Source organism: Cavia porcellus, unplaced genomic scaffold (genome assembly GCF_034190915.1).
Source record: "Cavia porcellus strain 051 isolate PalLab524CR breed Dunkin Hartley unplaced genomic scaffold, mCavPor4.1 scaffold_4, whole genome shotgun sequence".
Lineage (NCBI taxonomy): Eukaryota > Metazoa > Chordata > Mammalia > Rodentia > Caviidae > Cavia > Cavia porcellus.
Window position 1 is genome coordinate 71763130 of NW_026947487.1, and position 26671 is coordinate 71789800.

Consider the following 26671-nt stretch of genomic DNA (forward strand, 5'->3'; position numbering starts at 1 on the left):
TTTTAAAATTATAAAAAAATCAGTTGATAGGCATTAAGTCAGTGTTTCTTGATGTTCCCACACTGTATTAAATAATGTAGAAAATTCAAATTATCTGACAGAATCCCTTTCCCCTTGAAACTTCATGTACATAGATGGGAGTGACAAGACTTACACTAGATTGCTAACTAAATGTCTAACAGTTACCGAGAAGCACATCAAGGGGAGGAAGGAGTCAATGGTGTGGAAAACAGTCCAGAGTTCTAGTAAGTGATAGTAGTCATTCCATGATTGAGTTTTCAGTTTCTTATCTAAAAAATGAGTATCATTTCTGTCTTGTCTTCTTTACAAGAATATTGCAAAAATAAAAAATGGTAGTATGACAATATGAAAAACACCAAAATTTAAAGTAGTATTTGTTAGGACAAAAGAACATCCAGGGAGGATGAAAGTCATTAGAGGATGTACGGTGGAAAAGGATAGACCTGAGATAATCATTAAAGACAGAGACAGAATGGACTAAAGTATAAGTGAGGGATAGAGCGGAGAAAATAAACTGTATTAACCCTATAAGGCTGGTGGTTCATCTTGGTCTTACAGGTGAAGAAAGTAAGGCTGAGACATAAAGCACACAAGACCATAGCACCTAGCAAGTGACCACACTAAAATATGAATTCAAGGCCGTTTGACTCCAAAGCCTTGACTCTTAAGCACTGTGCTGTCCTTCTGGACAGAAAGTACAAAAACAAAAAAATTTTTAAATTTGTATATGACTTTGTTAAAACGACAAAATAATGTAGAACCAAGGGGCATACTACAAAGTTTAGAGTCACAGTGTGCGGTCATGGTGTGCAGCTGTAGATGAGCAGAGGATGAAGATTACTCAGAGATGAAGAATTAAGAGGGGCTGCTTCTTTGGTGTAAGAGCGCCTCAGGGAAACAACGGTGAGCGCAGACCTCTGCAGTTACTGATTTGTGATTCAAAGCCATGATAACAAAGATGTAGAAGAAAAGCTCTTGCAGTGCTGTGTATAGGAATTTTTGTCAGAGGACAGGGCTGTAACGGAATGGTTTGTTACATGACAAATGTCATCCTGCATTAAGTAATCCTTATGGGGGCAGAGGGGACACTAATGGCCAAAGCAGACGACTCTGAGAGCAAACTGACTGCCAGTTTTGCTGATTGCCATCTTGCAGATTCTGCTCTAAACTCTTAACCGTGCATTCTAGGAGCATGAGAACTGTTGTTCCAAGGTCCCATCCTTATCACACTCAAATCCAGTTACTCCTTTGCCAAGCATTTCCCCATAGTTTGGGAAATAAAATGGATTAGTTTAGGAGCAATCACCTTTGGAGATTACGTATATTGTACCTTTAACTCACTTCTTAAATTCAAATACATTTTTATCATCTGTCCTCATTTATCTTGAGAAGCCAATAGGGTAAGTAGATTGAGTTGATTGAACATTTTGTAAATGGCCCAAGCTGTGTGCCTATAACAGCAAGTCCAGTACAAGAGTAGAAATCTTATGGTCTTCAAGCTAATGACCTTTCCTCTGTTGGGCAACAATTATGACAGACAAACAGAGAGAGGGGGGGGGGAGGGGAGGGGAGGGGAGGAAAGAGAGAACGTGCCTGGGTTTTCTCTCATGTAGAATCTAAGGCACAAAAGCAAAGCCAACTGTATTAATCTGTTTTTGTTATTATTATTGTTGTTGATTTCATTATCATAATGAAACATCCAAAGCTGTTGCTTTACAAAAAAATAAAAGAGCTTGGGGCTAGGGATTTAGCTCAGTGGCTTAAGCGCCTGCCTGGCAAGCGCAAGGTCACTCGGCACCAAAAAAAAATTAAAAAATTAAAAGAGCTCTAAGCCCAGCATGGTGGTGCAGACCTGTAATCCCGGCACTTGGGAGACTGAGACAGGAGGATTGCTGTGAGTTCGAGGTCAACCTGGGCTACATAGTAAAACCCTGTCTCAAAAGACCGAGAGAGAGTGAGAGGGAGAGGGAGAGCAAGAGAGGGCAAGAGAGAGAGAGAGAGAGAGAGAGAGAGAGAGAGAGAGAGAGAGACAGACAGACAGACAGACAGACAGAGACAGACAGAGAGAGAGAGATTGAAATTGAGAGAGATTATTAAGCCTTCATTTCTGGTATGTTCAGACACCTGATACACTGCTAGTGTCTCAACTATGAGGATCTCATGAAAAATGTTATCATGCTGTGTCTTGTGCAGGGAAGAGGTTACCTGGAGAGATGGGAAGCCAAGGTGAGAGTGGACTGTCATGGGAACTACATTACTGCCTTCCAAGGGTACATTCCCAGTAATCTCAGAGCCTCTTCCTAAACCCTGCCTCCTAAAGATTCCATGTCATGGGAAATTTTCTAAAAGGAACATTACAATGGGTTTATGATGCCCACATTTATTTTTTAAAAATATTTCTATTTAATTGTTTATTTTGATTTTATGAGTTTTATTATACAGTGCTTACTTAAGAGGAAAACAAAACCCTGACAATTTCAGCAACCTAGTGCTTCACCACCAAAAAACCCGACTTAGTAGTAGTTACCATAGTGTCTTTTTTCCTTGAAATATTTGAATATAACTTCGTATACTATAGCATCAAACATATCAAGACAGTGTAAAACCATTCAGGTGGATGAAAGTATTGTAGGATATTTAGAACCAGCTAACAAAAAATGAACAATGGTTTCTATATTATCTCTTTGCCTATAACAATTTTTGTTTATACTATCACATATAATAAAATCCAGCAAGATACAACATGATAAAACCAATGGAGACAGAAGGGCCATAGTTTGGTGGGGCTTCAAAACAAGATGATAGTAAATCAGCACTAGCTATTATGATGTCTTGTTTTCTTCAAAATAGCTGTTCATTTCATCACAGGCAATAATATCAAGCAGCCCAGAATAAAGCCATTCCAATTAATAAGTGAAAACTTTATAAGGCTTCAAGCACACATAATGGGAGATCATGATTACCACATATTTTTATATATTTGAATCATTTCTTACACTAAGGAAACTATTTGGTATTCACACATGCAAGTTTGATTTATTTCACTTATGAGTATGGTCTCAAGCTGTGCCCAGTTATTTATAAATATCTCAATGTGATCCTTCTTTATAGCTGAGTAGTACTCTATTGTATAAAAATACCACAACTTTTTTATCCATTCCTCAGTTGATGGACACTTGGGTTGTTTCCAAGATCTGGCAATTACAAATTGTGCTGCTATAAACATAGGTGTGCGTATATCACTGTGGTATGATGCTTTCAGTTCTTCTGGGAATATGCCTAGAAGTGGAATAGCTGGAATAAATGGGACTTCCAATCCCAGCTTTTTGAGAATCTCCAGACTGACCTCCACAAAGGTTGTACCAGTCTACACTCCCACCAACAGTGCAGAAGAGTTCCTTTTTCCCCACAGCCTCTACAGCATTTGTTGTTGGTGGTTTTCTTGATCCTGGCCATTCTTTCAGGAGTGAGATGGAATCTCAGTGTGGTTTTAATTTGCATTTCTCTAATGAGTAATGATGATGAACATTTTTCATATATTTATTTGCCATTTGTATTCCTTCATCTGAGAAGTGTGTATTCATCTCAGATGCCCATTTTTGGATTGGATCTTTGAATTTTGGGGGTCTGAGTTTTTTTAATTCTTTATATGTTTTAGACAAAAGTCTCTTGTCTGAGGGGCAGTTCACTAAGATCTTTTCCCAGTTTGTGGGTTTTCTTTTCACTATGCTGGAGATTTTTTTTTTTACATGCAGAAACTTTTTAATAAGAGGTGTTCCAAGTTATTGATTCTGGGAAGTATTTCCCGCGCCGTTTGAGTACTGTTCATGAATTCTCTACCTACCCCTATGTCTTCAAGGTTTCTACCCAATTTGTCTTCCAATAGATTTAGTGTTTCTGTTTTAATATTCAGAACTTTGATCCATTTAGATTTTAATTTAGTAGATGGTGATAGGCATGGGTCTGGTTTTAGTTTTCAGCAAATGGAGAGCCAGTTTTTCTAGCACCATTTATTAAAGAGACTGTCATTCTTCCAGTGAACCTGCTTGGCTCCTTTATCAAAGATAAGGTGGTTGAGTGTGTTTGTAGTTGTGGTTGTATCTTCTAATCTATTCCATTGATCTTCGGCTCTGTTTTGATTACAGTACCACGATGATTTTATTACTGTTGCTTTGTAGTATAACTTCAAATCAGGGATTGTGATGCCTCCTGCCTTGCCTTTGCTGCTTAGAATTGCTTTTGCTATTCTAGGTCTCTTCTGGTTCCAGATGGATTTTAGGAGTGATTTCTCTAGATCTATAAGGTATTGTATTTTTATTGGGATTGCATTTAATCTGTATAACAGTTTGGGGAGAATGGCCATTTTCACAATGTTTGCTCTTCCTATCCATGAACATGGGATGTCTTTCCATTTTCTGATATCATCTTCAATTTCTTTTTTCAGTGTATTATAATTTTCCCTGTATAGGTCTTTCACTTCTTTCATAAGAGTAATGCCTAAATATTTCATTTTTTTGGTTGCTAGTGTGAAGAGTGTGGCTTTTCTTATTTCTCTCTCTGTGATTTTGTTGTTAGTTTATAGGAATGCTATTGATTTCTGAATATTGATTTTGTATCCAGCTACATTACTGAAATTATTTATTATATCTAAGAGTCTTTCAATGGAGTTTAAGGGGTCTTCTATGTAGAGTATCATGTCATCTGCAAACAGTGATAATTTAACTTCTTCTTTTCCTGTCTTTAACCCTTTTATTTCTCCTTCTTGTCTAATTGCTCTGGCTAGTACTTCCAGTATTATATTAAATAGAAGTGGTGATAAAGGACTTCTTTGTCTTGTGCCTGATTTTAAAGTAAAGGCTTTCAATTTTTGGCCATTTAGTATGATACTGGCTGTTGGTTTGTCGTAGATGGCCTTTATTATATTGAGGTAAAGACCATCTATTCCAATTTTCTGTAAAGTTCTTATCATGAATGAATGTTGGACCTTATTGAAAGCTTTTTCTGCATCTACAGAAATGATCATGTGATTCTTACTTTTGGCTTTATTGATATGGTGAATACATTTATTGATTTACATATGTTGAACCATCCCTGCATGCCTAGGATGAATCCCACTTGGTCATGGTGCATAATCTTGATGATTTGCTGCATCCTATTTGCCAATATTTTATTGAGGATTTTTGCATCTGTGTTCATTAGGGAGATTGGTGTATAGTTCTCTTTTTTAGTTGGGTGCTTCCCTGTCTCTTTTGGCAAGTCATATTTGTCACCTCCCTTCCTGTTTCATCAGGAAGTTCCTATTACATTGTATAATATATACTTAGGAAAGCGAAATGTAAGTAAAATCTCAAATGTGTTTATTTAGAATAAGCTTTAACATTTTCTTCATCAAGTGTTTGTTTGCTTACTAAATCTAAAACCACAAAAATAAAATCCTATGTGGACTACAATGAAAATACAAAAAGTACACTCCTGAGCTCAGGAGGCTGAGGCAGGAGGATCACTGCAAGTTCAAAGCTACAAAGTGAGTTCAATGCCACCCTGGGCTACAAAGTCTGAACTGCATAACAAAACCCTATCTCAAAAAAACCTGAAAAAAGAAAATACAAATAAATATCTACCACAAATATAATCTCTATGTGCTTCAGTTATCACACCTGAGGCACTTATCACACATGAAAATAGCACATTCCAAGTATTGCTTATGCTCATGCCACATGTGATTTATTTTCCTCTTTTTTGATAGGACATATTTGTGATCTTCCTGTTTTCTTCAGAGGTTTTGTGGTATTTCACCTGTCTGTTCGCCAGTCTGCTCCACAATTCTTTGGGGAGTTACATGTTGTTCTTCCTTTGTTATAATTGATTTGTCAACTCCCATCTCAACCCTCTAAGAAAATTTCTCCATATTTTGTGCTTGTTCTTTTGAGGAATGTATGAACTATGAAACTGTTTATGCTTGACTCACTTAGGATTCGGTAAAATACAATCATTGGCCAGTACTTGGTGTTTCAAACTGCTGCATAACTCATCAACAGCATCCATTCTGCCTTTCATTTTGTTATAAAATGTGACCATTTATGGCTTCATTTGAGTTGAAGAGTCACTCTGTCTTTGGGGGTTTGTTTGAGTTTTGTTTGTTTTGTATTTTTTGAGACAGAGTCTATGCAGTCCAGCACAGTCTTGAGCTCACTACATAGCACAGGCTGAATTTAAGTGCTGGGATTACAGGTGTGTACTGCCATGCCCTGCTTCTCCATGAGTTTTATCCTCAGGATATAAGGGTGACAGTATCAATGCTATTTTGTTTTTCTTTGCCATAAATGAAGCCAATGTTATGTCTTTCAAAAATCCAAAGACTGCTATATGCTTATCTATTGTGAACTTACAACATTTTGGGGGGGAATCTCTGCATTGTTCTTGCAAATAGTTCTTGTGCTGGCCAACTGATGTTCTTTTAGCAAATGTGACAGCAATGAGTAGATGGTGAACCAGTTGTTAAATATGACATTTAGGTTACTTTTTTTGTACTGGGGATCTAACTCATGACCTCATGCTTGCCAGGCAGGCACTTACGCTACTGAGCTAAATCGCCGGCCCTTGGTTACTTTTTGAAATGGGTGCAACAAGTCTGTTCACAACATCATATGGTTTATTGCCTAGTGGTTGAGTTCCAGAATAAATTTCTAAATTCCAGGTGTAAAATGTCTCCACATCTACCAGGGGATATATTTTTATGTCACATTTGGAAGGTTTATTTGGCATATATTGCCAAAAGCTTCAACAGCCACAAAATGATGCAAGTTGTTCACCGGTTCTTATGTACTCAGATGGAGTATAAGTTGCTTGACAGTTCAAAACAAAACTTTCAGAAAATGAACACATAGCAGCCAAATTGTCAGACTGTTTTCTTTCTTGGTGGGTCTTTGTCATTGAAACATAGCCATTTTGAAGGAAACCAAATATGTTGAGTGTTGCTGTTCTAAAAGTCTCAATGTTACATCTTTCACTTCTCTGTAAATCCTTTAGATTCTGACAATTAGATGATAAAGTCTGCTATGAAGGCTTTTAGTTCAGATAGGTATCATGATGAATATATTTTAAGCATTACTAATGATGCAAAAAGAAAACTACTTGTATTTCATTATTAGTGTTACTTTATGACATCAGGTAGCATATCATCCATTGCAAACAATTTCCCAACTTAAATTGCAGTGCTGGCATTCTGTCTAGTAGGTTTCATCCCTAGAAAGAACCTAGTAACATATTCTGACCAAGTTCTAATGTTAGATTGTTCAGATACACATGACAACTTTATAGTATTTTGACTAGTCAAATATTTATTTACATTACTGTTTTCTTTCTCTGAGTCAAGATCTTCATTCTCTACTTATTTATCTGCCATACCCTATCCCATACCACTGTTAAAACTTTGGCTTACATGATCCAAGTAACCATCAGTAGCTGAATCACCTGATACACTTTCAACCTCCTCCCAAAGTTGTAAAAGCAGATTTTCATGTGCTATAGTATGGAATTGGGCTAATTCCATAAGAAAAAAGAAAACATTTAATGAAAAAATTATAAATACACAGAAATGTAACATGGGTAATACTTACCTGTTGATACTTTGACACACATGCATACACCTTGCTGTTCCTCTACCAACTGAGTGAACACAAAGCACAACCAGCTTCCATTATACTAAAATAAATATTTCATTAAGAAAGTATGGTGTGGGTGTCTGCTTCCCTGAGTGAGGAACCTGTTCTATTGTTGCCGCACTGAACACCTAGTTTCCTACACAGACACTTGGGGAGACCCTCGGACCATAGAGCACCAATTTAACCAGCACTCTCTCCCCTTTGTTACACCTTTGCGTGCACTGCCTACACTATCGATCCTTTAGCTTTCTCATAAGCTTGTACTGATAGCCCATTATTCATGAGAACACCTCTGACTTCCCTGAATCAGACTCAAAGTGTAAGGTACACCCTGAGTGTCATTTTTTTCCTTGAATTAGAAGGCAGTGAGTGTCAAACCACGAAACCTTAGTTTGTAACTGTTCTCTGAGCATATGTTCCTGTAGCACAGATTGCCTCTAGTAACATAAATAAATTCATTTTTTATTATTCATATTCCTAATTTGAATTTTAATGGAGAAAAATTAAATGGTTTTGTAACCTATCAAAAACCTCACCATTTTATTGTCCTGAATCCTATTTCTTCCTAATTTATAGCTTTAGAAAAAGGAACTATATTTTCTTTACTAATCTAATTGTTTCACCTTAGCAGCCTAAATTTCAGAATAGATACTTCCTCTTCGGTACGCTCTGTGGACTCTCCCTATTCAATTTCAATATTGCCAATCTTCCTTTCCCACTGGCTCTGTATAAGAAACTTCTGGACCAAAAGCCGTCTTTGGAAGATTTAAAAGAACTCAGTCCTTTTTGGGGGAAGTAAGTAAATATATTTTCTTTTTTGAAAAGGTTATGTGGGGGATTTAGCTGGGGATTTAGCTCAGTGGCACAAGTGCGAGGTCTTGAGTTAAACCCCCAGTGCAAAAAAAAAAAAAGGCTGTATGTAGTTGCAGTTATTTAGTAATAAATCACATTACACAGAGATATGTAATCATGATCTTTAATTTTAATATCATACACCCTTCCTAAGAATTTGAATTTTAGCATAACTTACAATTGTGTAGCACTTCAAAAACGTTCCTCCAATTATTACCTAGTATCATAAGCAGATCTGTGTTTGACCTCTTGATTTTATCAAGATGGGTGCAGTTATTTTGGAGAGTATCTATTATTTATGTGGTTTATCATACATGTACTATAATTACATATAGCTTAATATATATGTGTGGTTAATCAAAAATAACAATATGATTAATTTCACTAGTAATTAAGTGAATGACAATCATTTTTCTGCTTATACATTGATACTAGTATCAATTCCTTAGTGTATTGGGAAGAAGTTGGGGGAAAGATTCTTTTCTCATGTACTTGTGGGGAATATATTGGCAACATTTACACTACAGCAAGGTTTCTCTACCTCAGTGAAGTTGATATTTTGGGGGCACACACATGCCCTTGCACATGTGCTTATATTTGTTTTGCTAGGGAACCACCCTAAGCTCTTTATGCACTCTACCATTGAGATAGGCCCTTGCCCATGGGAATTTAACTCTGTTGTGGGAGCCTGTACTGGGCATTATGCAATGGTTAGCAGCATTTGGATGCTATTTACTAGATGCCAGTAGCAGCCAACCCTTTGTAGTAACAACCATGTCCAGATTTTGCCACATGTCCCTTGGAAGATACAGTATCCCTGGTTGAGAATCTGCTCTGGAGATGAGCTCCTATGTGTAATTTTCACAGTACACAGCAGTGTCTGTGGGTTAGCAGGGATTCTAACAAATTAAAACACAAAGGTTGCTTTTTATAGGAAGACAATGGGAGGTCAAAGAGCAGAAATTTACATTGCACTGATTGGATTTCTACGTCAGGCTTTTTAAAGTTAATATTTATTGCTTTTGAAATTTTATATAATCAATAAATACAATTTTTATTGCAAAATTTTCTCTAGGAGTTTGCAAGAAATTATAAATGATGAAACTGATGACATTAAAGAACTTGACATGTATTTCTTTGTAAGTATTTAGGAAAGCCTGATTATAGTTTAATCTGCACAACTGGAGATCAAATGCCAAGCCTTGCAGATGCTAGGCAAGCATACCAGCATTGAGCTTTACCTCTGAGTGACATCTGTCTCTGTAAAATAATTTCTATTACACTATTTTAACTGTGAAATTTTATTTTACAAATTTATTTCACCTCTGTATTGTGAAACTTTCCCTCACTTGTTCTTTATTTGATACCTTATATGTATGTATATATTTTTGAAAGGTCCAGTTATTCAATTAATGTAAACAGCTGAATAGAATATATTTGAAATCCACATATGACATGTATTAAGGTACCTTTCAAAGATTTATGTATGTTGGGCATAGTGGTACACACCAGTAATCCCAGTACTTGGGAGACCTGAGACAGGAGCTCACCATGAATTCAAGGATACCCTGGGTTACTTAGTGAGTTCAGGGCTAGCCTGAGCTGCATAGTGAAACCCTGCCTCAAAAAGACAAAAAAAAATTTACATTCATTTAAAAAGCTAAACTACATAAACAATTAGCTCTGGTTATTTTTAGTTTGACAGGAAAAAATATACCAGTAACAGTGGTATCCTGAGTGGTTGATTACATTAATACATTTTGGTTACAGATAACTTGGGATCAAAATGATGTTCACTTAATTCCGGATGGGATCTCTATACCTGTAGACCAAACCAACAAGTAAGTTTTGAGAACTAGAATGTTTGCTTTAATTGTACATCAAATGTTGGTACAACAATATATTAAAAATGTATTTTAACTTTTAAGATAATGACTTCAGGTCATCTTTTACAAGGATGAAAATTTATAAGAGGAAAAGATTCAGAATTAAATATTTTCTCTGTTTAACAAATATTTTAGAACCTCTATTCTGTACAAGAACCTACCCAAAGCACTAGAAAGAGAAGAGTAAGAAGGACTTTATCAGATACTTAAATTCTGGGCAGTACCAAAATGTGTAATAGATGTCATGAAATAGAAAGTAATTGTTCAAAGTGAAAGGGGAGTTGGATGGGAGGAGTGGAAAGGAAAAGAAAAAAATTAGGAAAAGGAGAAAATAGAAACAAAGCTTTGTAAATAAGGAGGGGAAGAAGGGTGGAAGAGAGGGGAGGGGAATGGGGAGAAAAAAATGAACTAAGATATGTTATGTACAGGTACAAATTGTTTATGATGAGTGTGGTCACTGTGCCTATCTAAACTGTACCAGTAAACTTAATGATAAAAAATTTAAAAATTAAAAAAAATTAAATTATGAGGAGAAATATAAATATGACTGGGACAAAACATAGTACATAAACAAGTTGTGTGATATGTTGGTAGGTAAAGATGTACTCTACTTTCAAAAAGTTAAAACCAGGTAAGGGACTAAGTGGCTACAGGTAATGGGATGTAGAAGCCAGCCAGTATCAACTTGGAGAGGGAGGTCATTGTTAAATTTTCAAAACTATTGACAGTTTTTTAAACAAGTTTATCAGCTTGGAATCAGCTATTGTGGGAATATTGATACCACAGAAGTCAGCAAATGCTACAGTTGTTCTTTCCCCTTCAAACTCCAAGTAAATATAAAAAGGCTACTTACAGCACAGAGACTGTCACTCCTCTAGTGAGAATGCCTCCATTAAAAAGATGGCATTAACCATTTTTCATGACTATTATTAAATACTTGGCCCGACAGTTTACAGAAAAGATGTTTCTCCACCTCACAATTGGAGCTACATAGTGACCCACATTTGATGATGGCTTTCTTGCTAATAGAGTCCCAGTGTTGTGCAAGGAATCACAGAGGGAAAAAACAGGAGCACGTATGTCCGTGGTAGTCTCTTTCCCTCATTTTACAAGGCCATCAGCATTCTATCATGGGTGCTTCACTGTGATACCTTATATAATCCTAATCCATTCCTAGAGGCCTCGCCTATTTTTATAGATTATGGTTAGATGTCCTCTCAAAGCCTCCTACAGTCATAGGAGGTGCTTTTCAGAGGTGACTGGATCTCGAATGTGGGGTGTAAGGATTAAAGGTGTGGCATTACTAAATCAGTCCACTGATTTGACAAAATTTTGGGTAAGATTAAGGGTATAAGTGCTACACCCGCCCTAGGACAAGCAGCCTGCATAAAATATAAGAGACAGACTGAGGTCTAATGTGTTCTTGCCTGCCTGCTTGTGGTGGACTGTTTCACTGTGACGTCCCTCTTCCTTGATTCCTTTCCTTCGATTCAGCTGACTATAGACTGACACATCTACAAACTAGGAACCAGATAAGCCTTTCCACTTTTAATTTTGGATATGGGCATTTTCTCTCAGCAATGAGAAAAGTAACTAATACAACTATAAGTACAATAATCATATTAAATTTCCAAACCATTCCACTTGGCATCAGGAAATGCATCTTGTAGGAAGTTGTATCCTGTAGTACAAGTCAAACCTTCCAGAAGTAATTTCCATGGAGTCACATGTACCAGAAGGACAGAAACAAGGACTAAGCCGATCTTGTTGTACTGAAATCTTGTGACTGATAAGAGTGGCCAGGTGGAGAGAAAACCTGGTCTGCCAGAGAGGAAAGTTACAGGTGGAGCTTTCTACAAATGAGAAAGATCAAGGCCAGAGAGAAAAATGGGAGGAAGAAGAAGCTGCTGAGACGTATAGGGTCAGGTTATGAAGGGGTTTTTTGTTTTGTTTTGTTTTTTGTCTTTTTTCTTTTTATCAGTACCAGGGATCAAACTCACAACTGCCTGCTTCCAAGGCAGGCGCTTATACCCTTGAAGGGGTTTTGATTCTTGCCAGGAAGGTGAAAAATCTGCCCCAGGGCAGTGTGAAGCCTTTGAAAGATCTTAAGCAAAGCAGTGACTAAAAATGGTGTGAAAGCCACTTACATTCCACAGGAACTGTACTCCCTATTTTCAGTGTTGATCTTCCCTGGGTGAGGGACACAGGGGCAGTGCCGTCCTGTGACCAAGTTGCAGCTGCCTGTGAGCCACAGGCTCAGGGTAGGAAATGCCCAGTGCTCTAAGGGAGTTGTGTTGCTGAGCTGGGGTGTGCAGCACGTTAGATGCACTAAGTAAACATTTGCCCCATGATACTTTCAGCTCCTGACACGTACTGGGACACACCCCAAGTGTCAGTGGAGGAGCATGTGAATTCAGATTAGAGTTTATAAAATCTCCTGGTTCCAGTGAGGAAAATGAGGGAAAAATAAAGGGTTGGTCTTTCTGCCTACGTTCTGTACATTTCGTTTTCTAGCTGAGCAGGTTTAATATCCCTGTAGCAGTTTATCTGCCATGAAGAAATTTACTTTTCTTTCTCAATAGAAATAGTAAAAACAGCAAAGTGGAGACTGTTTCCATCACTGGGTTTTTGTTTTTTTTTTTTTTTTTCATTCACCTTAGAAAAGACTATGTGGCTAAGTGTGTGGACTACATTTTCAACACCTCCATAAAGGCAGTTTATGAAGAATTTCATAAAGGATTTTATCGAGTCTTTGACCAAGAGAGGATTAAATGTTTCCGGCCTGAAGAACTAATGACAGCAGTAATTGGAAGTACGAATTATGACTGGGAACACTTTGAAAAGGTAAGTGGTTCGTAAATAACCTCTAGTTGTTCTAAAGACTTCCTTATGTCTATTCCCTCCCCCCAAAAAATCATTTTTCTCCTTCTTTCTCTTAAGAATTCACATTATGAACAAGGATATTACATATCACATCCTACTATACAGATGTTTTGGAAGGCTTTCCACAAGTTCACTTTGGATGAAAAGAAAAAATTCCTCTGTAAGTATGCAGTGCATTCCTTATCTTACATGAAGGTAAACAGCTGTGAGTGACAGTCATTCTTAATAGGAGCTCTCATGTGTAATGACGGAGCAAGGAACACCCAGGTTCCTCACCTCTGGACCACCATCCTTTCCCTTCCACAGCCGCCTTCCCTTGTGATAAAGTCAGCTTCACCCCCTTTCTGCACTGACTAACCCTCGGCCCGGTTTTTGGATTGTGTCTTCTTTTCCGTATTCCATTGTTCCAAATTAAACTTTTTGGGCCAGGCTATTATTTTAATTTAGTTATCGGAGTCTTCTGAGCCTTCATAATAACACGCTGTTTTACATAAATACAGTGGCAGATGGGAAGGAGCAGGGCAGCAGCAGCATTTGTTGTGCCTTACTGTGTGGCTGGCAGCACTGAGGACCATGCTGTCTGTCACCTCCCCTGACCCCCACCAGCAATCCGTGGGGGGAGTGCTACCCCTCCTTCCACTGTAAGCATAAGGAAACTCAGGGTTGGAGCACGGAGTGCCTTGCCCGTCTTCAGACACCAGGTAAGTGTGAGGGCCAGAATCAGAACCCTCGGGGTGGGGCCAAGCCTCGCTCTTAGGGTTCCTTGGTGGGAACAGGGCAGTTTTCCTGGACGGAATTAACTGTCTAACCCTTTCCTTACTCCATTTTCAGCTTTTTCCTCACTATTGGAGATCGAATGCACTTACCAGTCTGCCTTTGCCCACAAGCTCACTCTGACTCTGACTCTTCTCTCTTTTTCTCTCTCATCTCTTGATAGGGTTTTTGTTAAAGTGGCCACGCTGAAACTGTAAGCATCCAGCCTCCGGATCTTTGTGCCTCAGTCTCCCCAGTGCTGAGATCACCATGCCTAGCTCAGCTTTTCTTTACATATCTACTTTAGTTGTGACTGAGTATTCTGGAGGACGATTTAAACTCCTTTTACAATTTTTCAATTAAAAAAATGCTTCTATTAATCTTCTCTCTTAAAAAGAGTAACTTTTGCTTTAACTGTCTGTACCTTCAAAGGGTTCACTTAAATCCTCCCACCTGTGGTTTCTCCCCCTGACTTGGGCCAACCTAGAGTAAAACCAGGGGAGGCAAAAACCAACAAAATTAAGATTATTTGTGGTTAATTCCGATGACAGTCTGGGAGAACACAAGATTCAAGCAATGTTGAAAATGTGCTCGAGTGTTTTACACAACCATGGCTGTGTTTAGAGCTTTAAATTGTGAGTAGCTTGGAAATTATGTCACTTGTTAGGATTTAAGGTTGGTGCTGGGAAAAAAAGTGAATGGAGCCAGCCCCAGCCTCTGAGTAGTTTGGTTGTAGGGCTCACCCACCACAGAGTTCAGGGGAGGTTAACAGTGGTTCAGAGATCAGCTGCGGGGATGGCATGTCTGCAGCCCAAAGAGGCTGTAGTTCTACAGCCCAAAGGGTCAGTTCAAAGGGTCAGCTATGAACTGTCACAGACCTGAGTGTCAGTGACCTCTGGACTCCAGCATAAGTGCCCTGAACCAGTGCTGCTCCAGGTTGGTTTTTCCTTTCCCTTAAAAGCGCACCCAACTCCTGTTGTACAGTATGAGCCAGGGGCGGGGGACTCTGAGTCTCCCTGAGCACCCCAGGCTGCCCCCTTCCTCCATGCTCAGTCTCAGTCCTCCAAGAAGTTCTTCAACCTCCTGTCTCCTAGTTAAACTAATTTAAATTCATATTTTCTTGGATGTGATTTACCTCAAATGGACCACAGATTTACGGAGGACAGAAATGACATGTCATGATTTTTCTAGCCTATCTGTGCCCTGCATAGTTCACTCTGCACAAGGGTGCTCATCAATCATATATTAAATAAATGTTATTATTACTTTAAGGTTTTCTCTTTCTCTGATGTATGTTAGCTAAATTTTATTCTTTTCCAGTATTTCTTACAGGGCGTGATAGACTACATGTAAGAGGCATCCAGAATCGAGGGATAATATTTCGCTGTCCTGCAAATTTCAGTGAAAAAGATTACCCAAGATCACTGACGTGCCACAGTATTCTATATCTACCTGCATATTCCACAATGGAAAGGATGGAGGAAGCCCTTCACATAGCCATCAACAGCCACAGGGGCTTTGTGTCACCCGAGATCTTACTGCCATGATCACTTTCATGGTCTCAGGGAGGCCTCAGTGGCGCAGTCTCTCAGCCTTGGATTCTTCTGTTTCTGCTTACATCTAATCAGTACAAAAGGTTGACAGCTGTTCATAAGGATTGGATGGAAAATTCAGAGATAATAAAGTTATGAGTCAAGAGTAATATTTACAGTGGCAAAAATTACAACATTTTCTCTCTCCCAACATTGTTATTAGAATATTTGCTTTTACTGAACAATAATTATCATTTTAAAAAGCCAAATATTAAAAACATATATTTTTTAAAATATTGTACATAGCATCTAACAAATTATTTGCATGTCTGAAAGACATACTCAAGTTAGAAAAAAGTTTTGCTAATTTGAATGTTTTTCATCAATGTCAATATATATGTTATATTAAGGCATGTCTTTAGTTTTTATTTATCAAACTGCTGTTTGGAAAATCCAAATATTAACGCATTTGTTGATTCATCATGTAATTAGATAAAATTAATATTTTGGTGCCAGGAACCATTTTAAATGCAAATGCATTTATTTTGGTTAAACACTGAGGCTGAGGAAAAATGGCTATTTACTTGCAGTTGAAAAAATATGTTAAAATGTGTCTTATTATCATGGAGCAAATTAATAAAGAAATGTAATTATCCTTGAAAACAGCCAGTGAATTTTGTGGTCCATATCTATCTGATTTTATTTGTTTGTTTGTTATGATAGTATCTCACCATGTTGTACGATTTGTGTGGAACTCACTGTGTAGCACAGCTGACCTCAAACCTTCAATCCTCTTGCCTCATCCTCATGAGTACTGTGATTACAGGCATGTACCACTACACCTGGCTCTTGTGTTAAATTTTCAACTTCTTAGGACTTTCAAAAGGATTCCAAACACATACAATAATTTTCTAAAAGAATGATACCTGTTATGCTATGAATAGAACCTGGAGTGTAAGGACCTGCCCTGTACAGCGTTCCTTAATACCTTAGCAGATCCCATCTGTGAGATACTGCCCTTAGCTGCTGCACTCCAAAATGTGTAACTAAACCCAAGAGTTTCACAGACAGTTTGACAGCTGAGGCAATGGTAGGCTAGTGTTTTCACTTCTCCAAAGACCAAGAACTCTGTTGTTGAATGGCCACCAGCTTAGCCTTTAAGCAAAGCCATAAGCCCATGCTGGGCAACATCAACTTGCCCTTCTGTGTCTTCACCAGTGACATCTCTATTATGCCAGCCAAGCTGATCTCACCTAAAAACCACTCTTAGAAATGGATACTTGAAATTTCAGTTACGCTTCCCACTTTTAGTGGGACCTACTTTTAGTGAAGCACTGTTATACTGGAATTGGAACTCAGTCACCATGTGGTTAAAATGCCTCTATCAAAAACTTGTGAAGTTTGTTGTTATTCTTCCCCTCTAAATGAAAAAAATCATATAGCAATGAACTATGAGATTTATGGAACCGTACTTTCTCAGTCTTTATCCACCTACCTCTCCTCCCCACCCCATCTCACCTACGTCTTTGCAGAACACACACACACACTCACACATGCACGCATGTAGGAAAATGTGGAAATAAGGAAATAGAAAATTGCATTCCCCCACTCCACCAACTCTCCCAAGGCAGAGCCCCTAGCCAGACTTACCGAGACTTACCAAGAGAAAATGTGAAAAGACTTTTGTATCAGTACAATTAGCCATGAAACAAAGGAAGTAATACCTGACCCTGAATTTAGAAGAAAGGTAGTAACTACTTTGAAAAATTCTATTCAAATAAAATAGCAAGTTTTGAAGAAACAGGCAAATTCCTAAACAATACAGTCCTAAGAAGACATAAATATGCCTAACAAGCAATGAAGTTGGCATAGCAATAAGTAATCTGCCAACTAAAGAAAACCAAGGGTCTGATTGACTGTTGAATTCTACAAAAGATGTTATATCAGCAATGCTGTTCAAGCCCTTCAAAGAAACTGAAAGGAATGGGGTTCTCCCAAACTTGTTTATGGAAGCTAGTGTCACCCTGATTCCAAACTCAGGTATAAGACCCAACTGAAAAAAGAAAACTGTAGGCCAGTCACTTTAATCAACATGTTACAAAAGTCCTTAAAAAAATACTGGCTTAAAGAATGCAGTGCATTATCAGAAAGGCCACACATCCTGATCAAGTAGGTTTCATCACAGAAATGCAAAGATGTTTCAGCATACTTAAGGCAATAAATGTAATACTACACATAAAGAAGTAAAGTTAAAAAATGATCATTTTAGTAGATTTTTAAAAATCTTTTGAAAAAAGGCAACACTTTAATGATTAAAACAAACCTGAAGAAAATAGGTATAAAAGGACTATACCTGAGTATGATAAAAAATGATAAACCAGTAGCTAGCATCATAGCAAAAGCATTTCCTCTAAAATCAGGAACAAGATGAGGGTGACCACTATCACCTCTTTTGTCATCATAGTACTTGAAACATTAGAGCAATTTGTCAAGAGGGAAAAAAAGAGGTGCATACAGGTAGAACTCAAATTATAAGTATTAAAACTATTTTAAAGATGAAAATGAAGTAGAGCAATAAAACAGGATTTCAGAAAAAGAGCAGGAAATCAACAGTGGCTGCCATAATGTCTCTTGTTTTCTTCGAAATGTTTATACCTTCAAACACAGTTAATACAAGTCAAAATAGTATAAAAGCAATCAAAACGAGAGCCTTAAGCCTAGTGTCTGGGCTTTCAAGATCAGACACTAGGGAATCAATAATGGCTAGCATCAATAGTGACTAGAACCTTATCCCACACCATACACTAAATTAAAATCAAAATGGATTAAGGATCTAAACATTAAAACAGAAACATTGAACCTACTGGAAGATAAAACATTTGAAAACATAGGTGTAGGAAAGTTTTCTAAACAGAACCTCAGTTGCACAAGAAATAATAGCAAGGGTCAAAAAATTGGCTTATATCAGACTAAAAAGCTTCTGTACAGCAGAATAATCAGTGAAGAGACAACCTACAGAATGTGAAAGTTTTTTCCAACTATTCAGACAGAGAACTAATATCTAGAATATAAAAAGAACCCAAAGGAATTAAGTTCCCTAAAACTAAAGACCCAGTCAAGAAATTGGCAAAAAAAAAAAAAAAAAAACTATTTCTTCACGAGGAAGAAATACAAATAGTCAACAAATGAAAAAATGTTCAGTATCTCTGTTAGAGAAATGCAAATTAAAACAACACTAAGATCCCAGCAAGAATGGCAATCGTTAAGAAATCAGTAACAAATACTGGCAAGGCTACAGTGAAAGAAGTGCTCTTCACTGTTGATGCGAATGTACACTAGAATAACCATTATGGAAATCAGTATGAAGGTTGCTTAACTGCAGTTAGAAATTCTAATTGCTAGGTATCTTCCCCAAAAGGCTTAAGATCACACCACAGCAACACACGTAACCAGGGTTCATAGCAGCACAACTTGTAATGCTAAATCCTAGACAGATTTTATACGCATCCACAGATGACTGTATAAAAAATATCCATATAAAATGAAGTACTACTCTGCTCCAAAGAGTGATCTGAGACATTTGTAGAAAAATGGATGTACCTGCAAATGCAAATGTTTAGTAAAATAGACTAGACGTACTAGCTTAAATATCATGTTGTAGCTCTCATTTGAATGAGGCAAAATATAAACAGAGAAGCTGTCCAAGGGAAGAAGTGCAAGGGGTGAGGAGAAGGGGCAAGAGAAACAAGTAGAATAAAAATATGCCGGGTATAGGAACCTAATAACTTCAATTAAAGTAAACTCTATAAGCCATAACATGGGCTAAGATTCGTAATACCAACAAGGTTAAAAAGTGGAATAGAGAATTAAGAGAAGGAGGAGGGGAAGGAGAGGGAAAGGAAAGGGTATTTAAAAAAACAAAAAGCTGTGATATGTATGTGTAGCCACTTCCCAAGACAATTATAAACTGCATCAACTGCAAATATGTACTAATGAAATACATAAATCCTTTTCCAAATTTTAATATATTGAGCATGTCCAAAAAACAGTTAGTGTTTAGCTGGATGTGAAACAAAAAATTATATTGCCACCCTATTTGTAGAAAAAATTATAGGTAGGAAAGAAATTTGAGAAAATTCAACACCCACTCATGCATGATAAATATTCCTGTGAAATATGAACTAAAATGGAACTTAACCAACCTGATAAACCTACCCTAACCTCATTATTTAATGCCTTATGACTAATACTTGCTAGGGGGTAGTTTCTCTCATCGCTTCTATGAATCCTTGAACTAGAGATAGGAATGTATATAATAAGGCAAAGGAAAAAGAAAAAGCACACAGATTGGTAAGGGAGGAGTAAAACTAATTTTGTCAACTGCGCTATCTGGCATAGAGGGCTGTAAAGAATCTACAAAAAACTAGAACTCTTGAAAGAGAAAGGTCTCCAGACTTAAGGTCAACAAAGTTAACTGTATGTCTGTGTACTTACCACAGTCACAAATTGAAATTTGAAAAAGTACCATTTATAACCAAAAAGAAAAATAGGCCTGGACTAAGAATGTATTGGGTGGAAGAACACTTGTCTAGATTCACAAGTTCGGGTGTTCAGTGCTCAGCCTTAGAACTATAGAAATGAACTGTATTTCCATACACTCATCACAATTATGAATTCAAACCTGAAAAATAGTTCCATTTTTAGTTCAAAAAAAAAAGAAAAGAAAAAGAAAAACACCTGCCTGTTACCACGTGGAAGTCCAGGAGGTCCAGGGCTTCTTTTCAGGTCATTTGCGTCCTGAACAAAGAATTCAGCAAGACCGGAAAAAGGCAGCAAGGGTGCATAGTATGAAGTCAAAGAAGGTCTACAAAGCAAGAACAAGTCAGCAAAGAAGGCTCATCGAGTCTTAAACATAAAAAAAGGGGCCTTTAGTGTCCAAAATATCTGGCTTGGCCTCTACCTTAGGCATCATAAATTAGGCATTGAGACAATGATTCTATTAAAAAAAAAAACCCAACCTCATACCATAAGTAAATTGTCCTATCAAAAGCCTCAGTTGGCCTCATACCGGATGTAAATGATCTGGAAAAAAATTTTTTTATTGGCAAAGTCATATATAAAGGGATTGTTTTCTTAAAAAGAGTAAAACAAAACAGAACAAAGTGGATGAGAACAAAGCAATGCAAGCAACACAAAATTTCAAAACAAGATAACAAGGAAATCAAGAGAGGCTACCACAACATCTCCTGTTCTCCCTAAAACAGTTGTCCATATCTTGATATACAATGAATTTAAACAAAACAAAACAGTATAAAACTGATCAAAACAAATGAATTAATGCCCAAATGTATTACCAGCCTTCAAAACCAGACAATAGGAAACTCAACAACAGCTACTATCATGTCTGTTGTTCTCTTCAAAATAGCTGTTCATATTGAACCTTCACACATATTGAAATCAAGTAATAGAAAATAGACAAACCAATCAAAACAAAGAATAAAATAATTATTCAAAACAAGGTGACAGAAAATCAACAATGGCTACCATAATGTTTCATTTTCTTAAAAGTAAAGCAGTTCATACCATTATATGTAGTAAAATCAAGTCTTATAAATTCTTTGGGAGAAGTTCTAGGCATGTATAAGCCTATACATGTACATCTATCCTTTCTGTACTAGAGGGAAAAACAAAACAAAACAAAGCACAAAAAAGGAGACAAACAACAATAACAAAGAACCCAAAACAATAACAATATAGGCTTTCAAACAAGGTAGTAGGAACATAACTAACATGCAAAACTGATCTACTCCTATCAACTGTTTTGTTCCAAGAGCTAATAGAATTAGTAGTACAATTAGCTTAGCTATCTTAAGTGTATATATATATACAGATTTATATCTTTTTTCTTTTCCCCTTCCTTCTTTTCTCCTCTTCCCCGATTTATTATTCCCTTTTGAGCAATGCCTTACCCTTTTGCAATATTTTTTGAAGATTTTGTGTCTTATTTCTTTCTGTTTCTTACAGTAGGGAGACAATATGGTATTTACACATGTGAGCTTGATTTAGTCCACTTATGAATATGGCCTCAAATCATATCCATTTACCTATAAAAGCCTCTATGGTATCTTTCTTGATAGCTGAGTAGTACTCCATTGTATAAAAATACCACATCTTTTTTATCCATTCCTCAGTTGATGGGCATTTAGGTTGTTTCCAAGATCTGGCTATTACAAATTGTGCTGCTGTAAACAGGGGTGCACATATATCACTTTGATATGATGCTTTCAGTTCTTTTAGGAATATGCCCAGAAGTAGAATAGCTGGTTCAAATGGGACTTACAATCCCAGCTTTTAGAGGAAACACTAGAGTGAATTCCACAGTGATTGCAGCAGTCTGCACTCCCACCAACAGTGCAAAAGAGTTCCTTTTTCTTCACAGCCTCTCCAGCATTTGTTATTGGTGGCTTTCTTGATCCTGGCCATTCTTTCTGGGGTGAGACAGAATCTTGGTGTGGTTTTAATTTTCATTTCTCTAATGACCAATCATACTGAACATTTTTTCATGTATTTAATTACCATTGATATTTTTTCACTTGAGAAGTGTGTATTCATCTCAGATGCCCATTTTTGGATTGGGTCTTTGAATTTTGGAAATCTAATTTTTTTGATTGTTTATATGTTCTAGATAGAAGTACTTTGTCTAAGGGACAGTTCACTAAGATTTTTTCCCAATTGGTAGGATTTATTTTCACTCTGATGGAGATTTTTTTCAACATTCAAAAATTGTTAATAGATAAGATCCCAGTTATTGATTCTGGGAAGTATGTCCCATGAAATTTGACTTTTTTCATGTATTCTCTGCCAACCCTATGTCTTCAAGACTTATACTTACTTTGCCTTCTAGCATATTTAGTGTTCCTGTGTTAATAGATTTTGATCCATCTTGACTTTAGTGTATGATAGGTATAGGTTTAGTTTCAGTTTTCAGCACATGGAAAGCCAGTTTTTACAGCATCACTTATTAAAGAGGCTCAATTTTTTCCAGTGTACATGTTTATCAAAGATAAAGTGGCTGAGTGTGTTTATAATTGTGATCATATCTTCTAATCTATTCCATTGATCTTTAGGTCTGTTTTTATTCTGGTACTGTCTTAGTTACTTTTAACTCATCGCTGAGACAAAATACCTGAAGCCCAAAGTTGGGAAAGGAAAGGTTTATTTCTTACAGTTTTTGGAGCTTTCAGTCCACACTCAGTTGGCTCCCAGGCAGGCGGGCATGGCTGCGTCGCCACTTATGGTGGCTGCAAACAGCAAGCTCCAACCAGCAAAGAGCAAACACACCTTCTTCCTGCCATTACATCACATCATGGCTCCACCCCTTTGTGGGTGGAGCACTGACACCATCAATCCAAGCACTAGACAATGAATGAGTAACAAATGCACAATTCAAACTCGTGAGGCCTGGGGGACACAGACATAAACCATGACAGGTACCATACTGATCTTATCACAGTAGCTTTGTAGTATAACTTCAAGTCAGGGATTGTGATGCCTCCTGCCTTGCCTTTGTTGCCCAGAACTGTCTTTGATATTCTAGATCTCTTCTGGTTCCAGAAGAATTTTAGGAATTGTCGGGTCCTGACCTAGATTCCTAATCTCCCAAACTGAGTATACAATGAAGGCTTAAATAAAATGAGACAAGTGGTATGATTTAGGGCTCCAGGATGGTCAAAACCCTTTAGCTGAGCTCAAGATTCTGAGGGCTAAGACAAAGAATTCTCTGGACCACCCCCCATATTTAATAGGTCCAACAACAAAGGGCGGAAAAACTCAGGAAAGCATGGGAAATGAGCAGAACCAAATTATGCCAATTTAGGAGAACTATCCTATCTCCAGATTGACATTTATGGTAGGAGTGTGAAAAGTGAAATTCCTTCAGCTACAATCTCTATTTACTTAATTAGTGTTGGAGCCAAGGTGTCTTCAGCTGTGACCTTATCTCGCCCTTTGAGGTCTCTCTGGCCTCACAGGCCACTACAGGCCTCAGCCAGGACCAGTGATTCATAGAGGTTCACTTACTATGAATCAGCTCCCACGCCAGGCAAGGGTCTGAGGCCTAGGACAGACTCACAGATAAACATAGAAAGCCAATCAGTTAATTTTAAATCCTGCTCAGAGCTGCTTCATAGTGGTCTCCAGCAAGGAAAATGATTTCTTTAGATCTGTGAGGTATGTTCACAGTATTTTGACTGGAATTGATTTAAATCTATATAACAATTTTGGGAGATTGACCATTTTCATAATATTTGTTCTTCCTATCCATGTAAAAGGAATGTCTTTGTGTTTTCTGAGATCCTTTTGAATTTCTTTTTTCAGAGTACTGTAATTTTCACTAAATAGATATTTATTGCCTTTGTTAGATTGATTCCTACATATTTCAATTTTTGGATGCTCTCTGTGAGTTTGTTGTTTGTATACAGGGATGCTATTGATTTCATATCCAGCTACATTACTGAATTTGATTATTACATCTAGAAGTCTTCCAACGGAGTTTTGGGGGTCTTCCGTGTAGAGTACCATGTCATCTACAAATAGTGATAATTTAACTTCTTCCTTTCCTATCCTTAGCCCTTTAATTTCTCTGCTTTGTCTAACTGCACTGGCTAATGTTTTCAGCACTATATTGAATAGAAATGGTGATGGTAGACATCCTTGTTTTTTTCTTGATTTTAGAGTGCAAGCTTTCAGTCTTTGACCATTTGCTATGCTGCTGGCTGTCATAGATGGCTTTTATTAGATTGAGGTATGGACTATCTATTCTGATTTTCCATAGGGATCTTATCATGAATGAGTGTTGGACTTTACCAAAAGCTTTCCTGCATCTACTGAGATGATCATGTGATTCTTATTTTTGGCTCTGCTGATATGGTTTATTATGTTTATTGATTTGTGTATGTTGAACCATCTCACATTCCTAGGATGAATTCACTTGGTCATAGTGTATAATCTTCTGGATCACTTGCTGCCTTCTGTTTGTCAGGATTTTATTGAGGACTTTTGCATCTATGTTCATTAGGGAGATTGGCATGTAGTTCTCTTTTGGTTGAGTCTTTCTTTGATTTTGGTATTGAAAGGATTTTTCCCTAGATAGGACACTATAATAGTGAGAGGTGGGACCCAGGGACGTTTACCTTGAGGTCATTTTCCCCATCCCTAGGCAATTTACCTGTGGCACAAAGTGAATTCCAATTAGCTGCTTGCGCATCAGTGATGCCCCTTAGGCACCACCCCAGACCAAAGCTATATGTATGTCCCCCACAGCATGTGTCTGGCAGAGAAAGCCAGATGCCAGTGGTTGTGGGGTTCTCTCCACATTCTTAGAATAAAGGCCACTTTTACTTTATATTTTCTCTATTCTAATTGCACAGAAAAGTCCTATCAGCTGGTTCCCCGACTGGGAACAGCAGTGTGAGTGACTCCTGGTGTCCTCCCAGTTTGAGTCCCCTGCCGATTCATGGACTGGACTGCATCCTGAATTAATTCATTTCTCAACACACGGGAGCTGCTCAACTTATCACTGCTGGCCTACAAACAACACTGGCCTAATTCATTTACCGCAGGTGAGCCAACCCTGTCCAAGGGTTACTCCATGATTGTGGGCCAGGCCCACGCTGGATCTCTCTTTTTCCATCCCTGGACTGGGGTAGCAGTTCTCACATACTTTGGACAGTCCGAGGCAGAACTGTTACTGTGGTTCACTAGGACCCCACCTGTGCCTTTTGGTGATGGCCAGGGGGCACGAGTTGGAACCAATTAACTATGCATCCAAAAGATTAGGGAACAACCTTCTTCTGGTTAGCCATGGTCTGGTTTTGGCTCATTTCAATTTAATTTGGTCATGGGGACCACTTCCTGTCCCCCAAAAAACACACTTCTGGGGTGCCTGGTTCATAACCTTGGTGCTTGTGGCCTCTAAAAGACTTCCAAAAACCAAAAAGCTCATCTTTTATTTATTCTTTTATCACAATGGCAGCAAGTTGAAAAAACCCTTCACCTTAAGACCTTTTTCACTTTAAGGATGTGTCTTTCTCTTACTCTGCTCCTCCAGGATCTCTCCCCATCCCCACACTTAGGATGCGGCTCCTGTCTTTACAGCTTCTCCCCTATATCTCACATACCAAATCCTGCAGCTTCCTCAGCCAAAGGCGGAGACCGCTGCGTCATCCTCTGCTCCCCCTTTGCCCACTAGGATCTCTAATCCTTCCCCTAGCATTTCTCCCCAGTCTCCAATTTCTCAATCCCTCCATCCCAGCTGCATGTGCTCCAGGAGAGGGGGTCTGGCTCATGGCAGGGGGAGGTGCGTGGACGGCATTGGGCTGCTCGTGGGCAGTGCATGGGGGCAGAGGCACAGAGGAGGCAGCAATGGGACACAGTGGGAGGGGATGGGGCCCACGGCTTTCCAGTGAGACAGCAAGGTGGGGGTGCCCAACCATTCTTTTTTAACTTTCTGAGCTATCTCAGATTAGCTATAAATTAGGTTCCTTTTCTGGTATTCTTATTTCAAGAGATCTCTATTAATTGATCTACAAGAAGGTTCACACTAGTCTCTTTATTATAGTTCAAATTGGACAAATATATTTGAGTGAAACTCTAATTTTGTAAGATGATTGTCAGTCTATATATCTGTCGTCTGTTTTTTCAATTCATTTATAATGTACAGATCATCTGTCCATGTTTGTCCATTAGCCTACTCTGTAAACAGCTATTCCTTTTTATTTGAACTCAACAATTCTTTTGCCTCTTTTGCATTTTCAAATCATTTAATCAAGGTTTATTTGGGTTATAGATTTTAAAACAAGCTTCCATCTAGTTTGCCAGCTGGTCAAAATGATGCTAAAATTGATTAAACAAAATCCCTTGGGGTGAGGAGACACTGGACAGGACTTCAACTGATAAACAAGAAAGTGGCCACCTGTTCTTGTTCATTAATTGGAGCCTCCAGTAATTTCCATAGCCTTATGGGAGACACAACTAAAGTTCATATGACTAAGAAAATTCATTGTTGCTGATCTGATGGTAT

General features: G+C 37.9%; 1 protein-coding gene across 1 annotated transcript in view; it reads left to right on the forward strand.

Annotated features, from left to right (window-relative positions):
- Positions 1 to 16256, forward strand: part of Herc5 (HECT and RLD domain containing E3 ubiquitin protein ligase 5) — a 57565-nt gene extending 41309 nt beyond the window's left edge. Inside the window, exons 19-24 of the mRNA XM_063246671.1 lie at positions 8314 to 8480; positions 9613 to 9676; positions 10308 to 10378; positions 13084 to 13267; positions 13364 to 13466; positions 15380 to 16256. Coding sequence (XP_063102741.1) covers positions 8314 to 8480; positions 9613 to 9676; positions 10308 to 10378; positions 13084 to 13267; positions 13364 to 13466; positions 15380 to 15606 — 816 coding nt within the window. The 3' untranslated portion in view covers positions 15607 to 16256. The remainder of the gene's footprint in view (positions 1 to 8313; positions 8481 to 9612; positions 9677 to 10307; positions 10379 to 13083; positions 13268 to 13363; positions 13467 to 15379) is intronic.
- The last annotated feature ends 10415 nt before the right edge of the window (positions 16257 to 26671 follow it).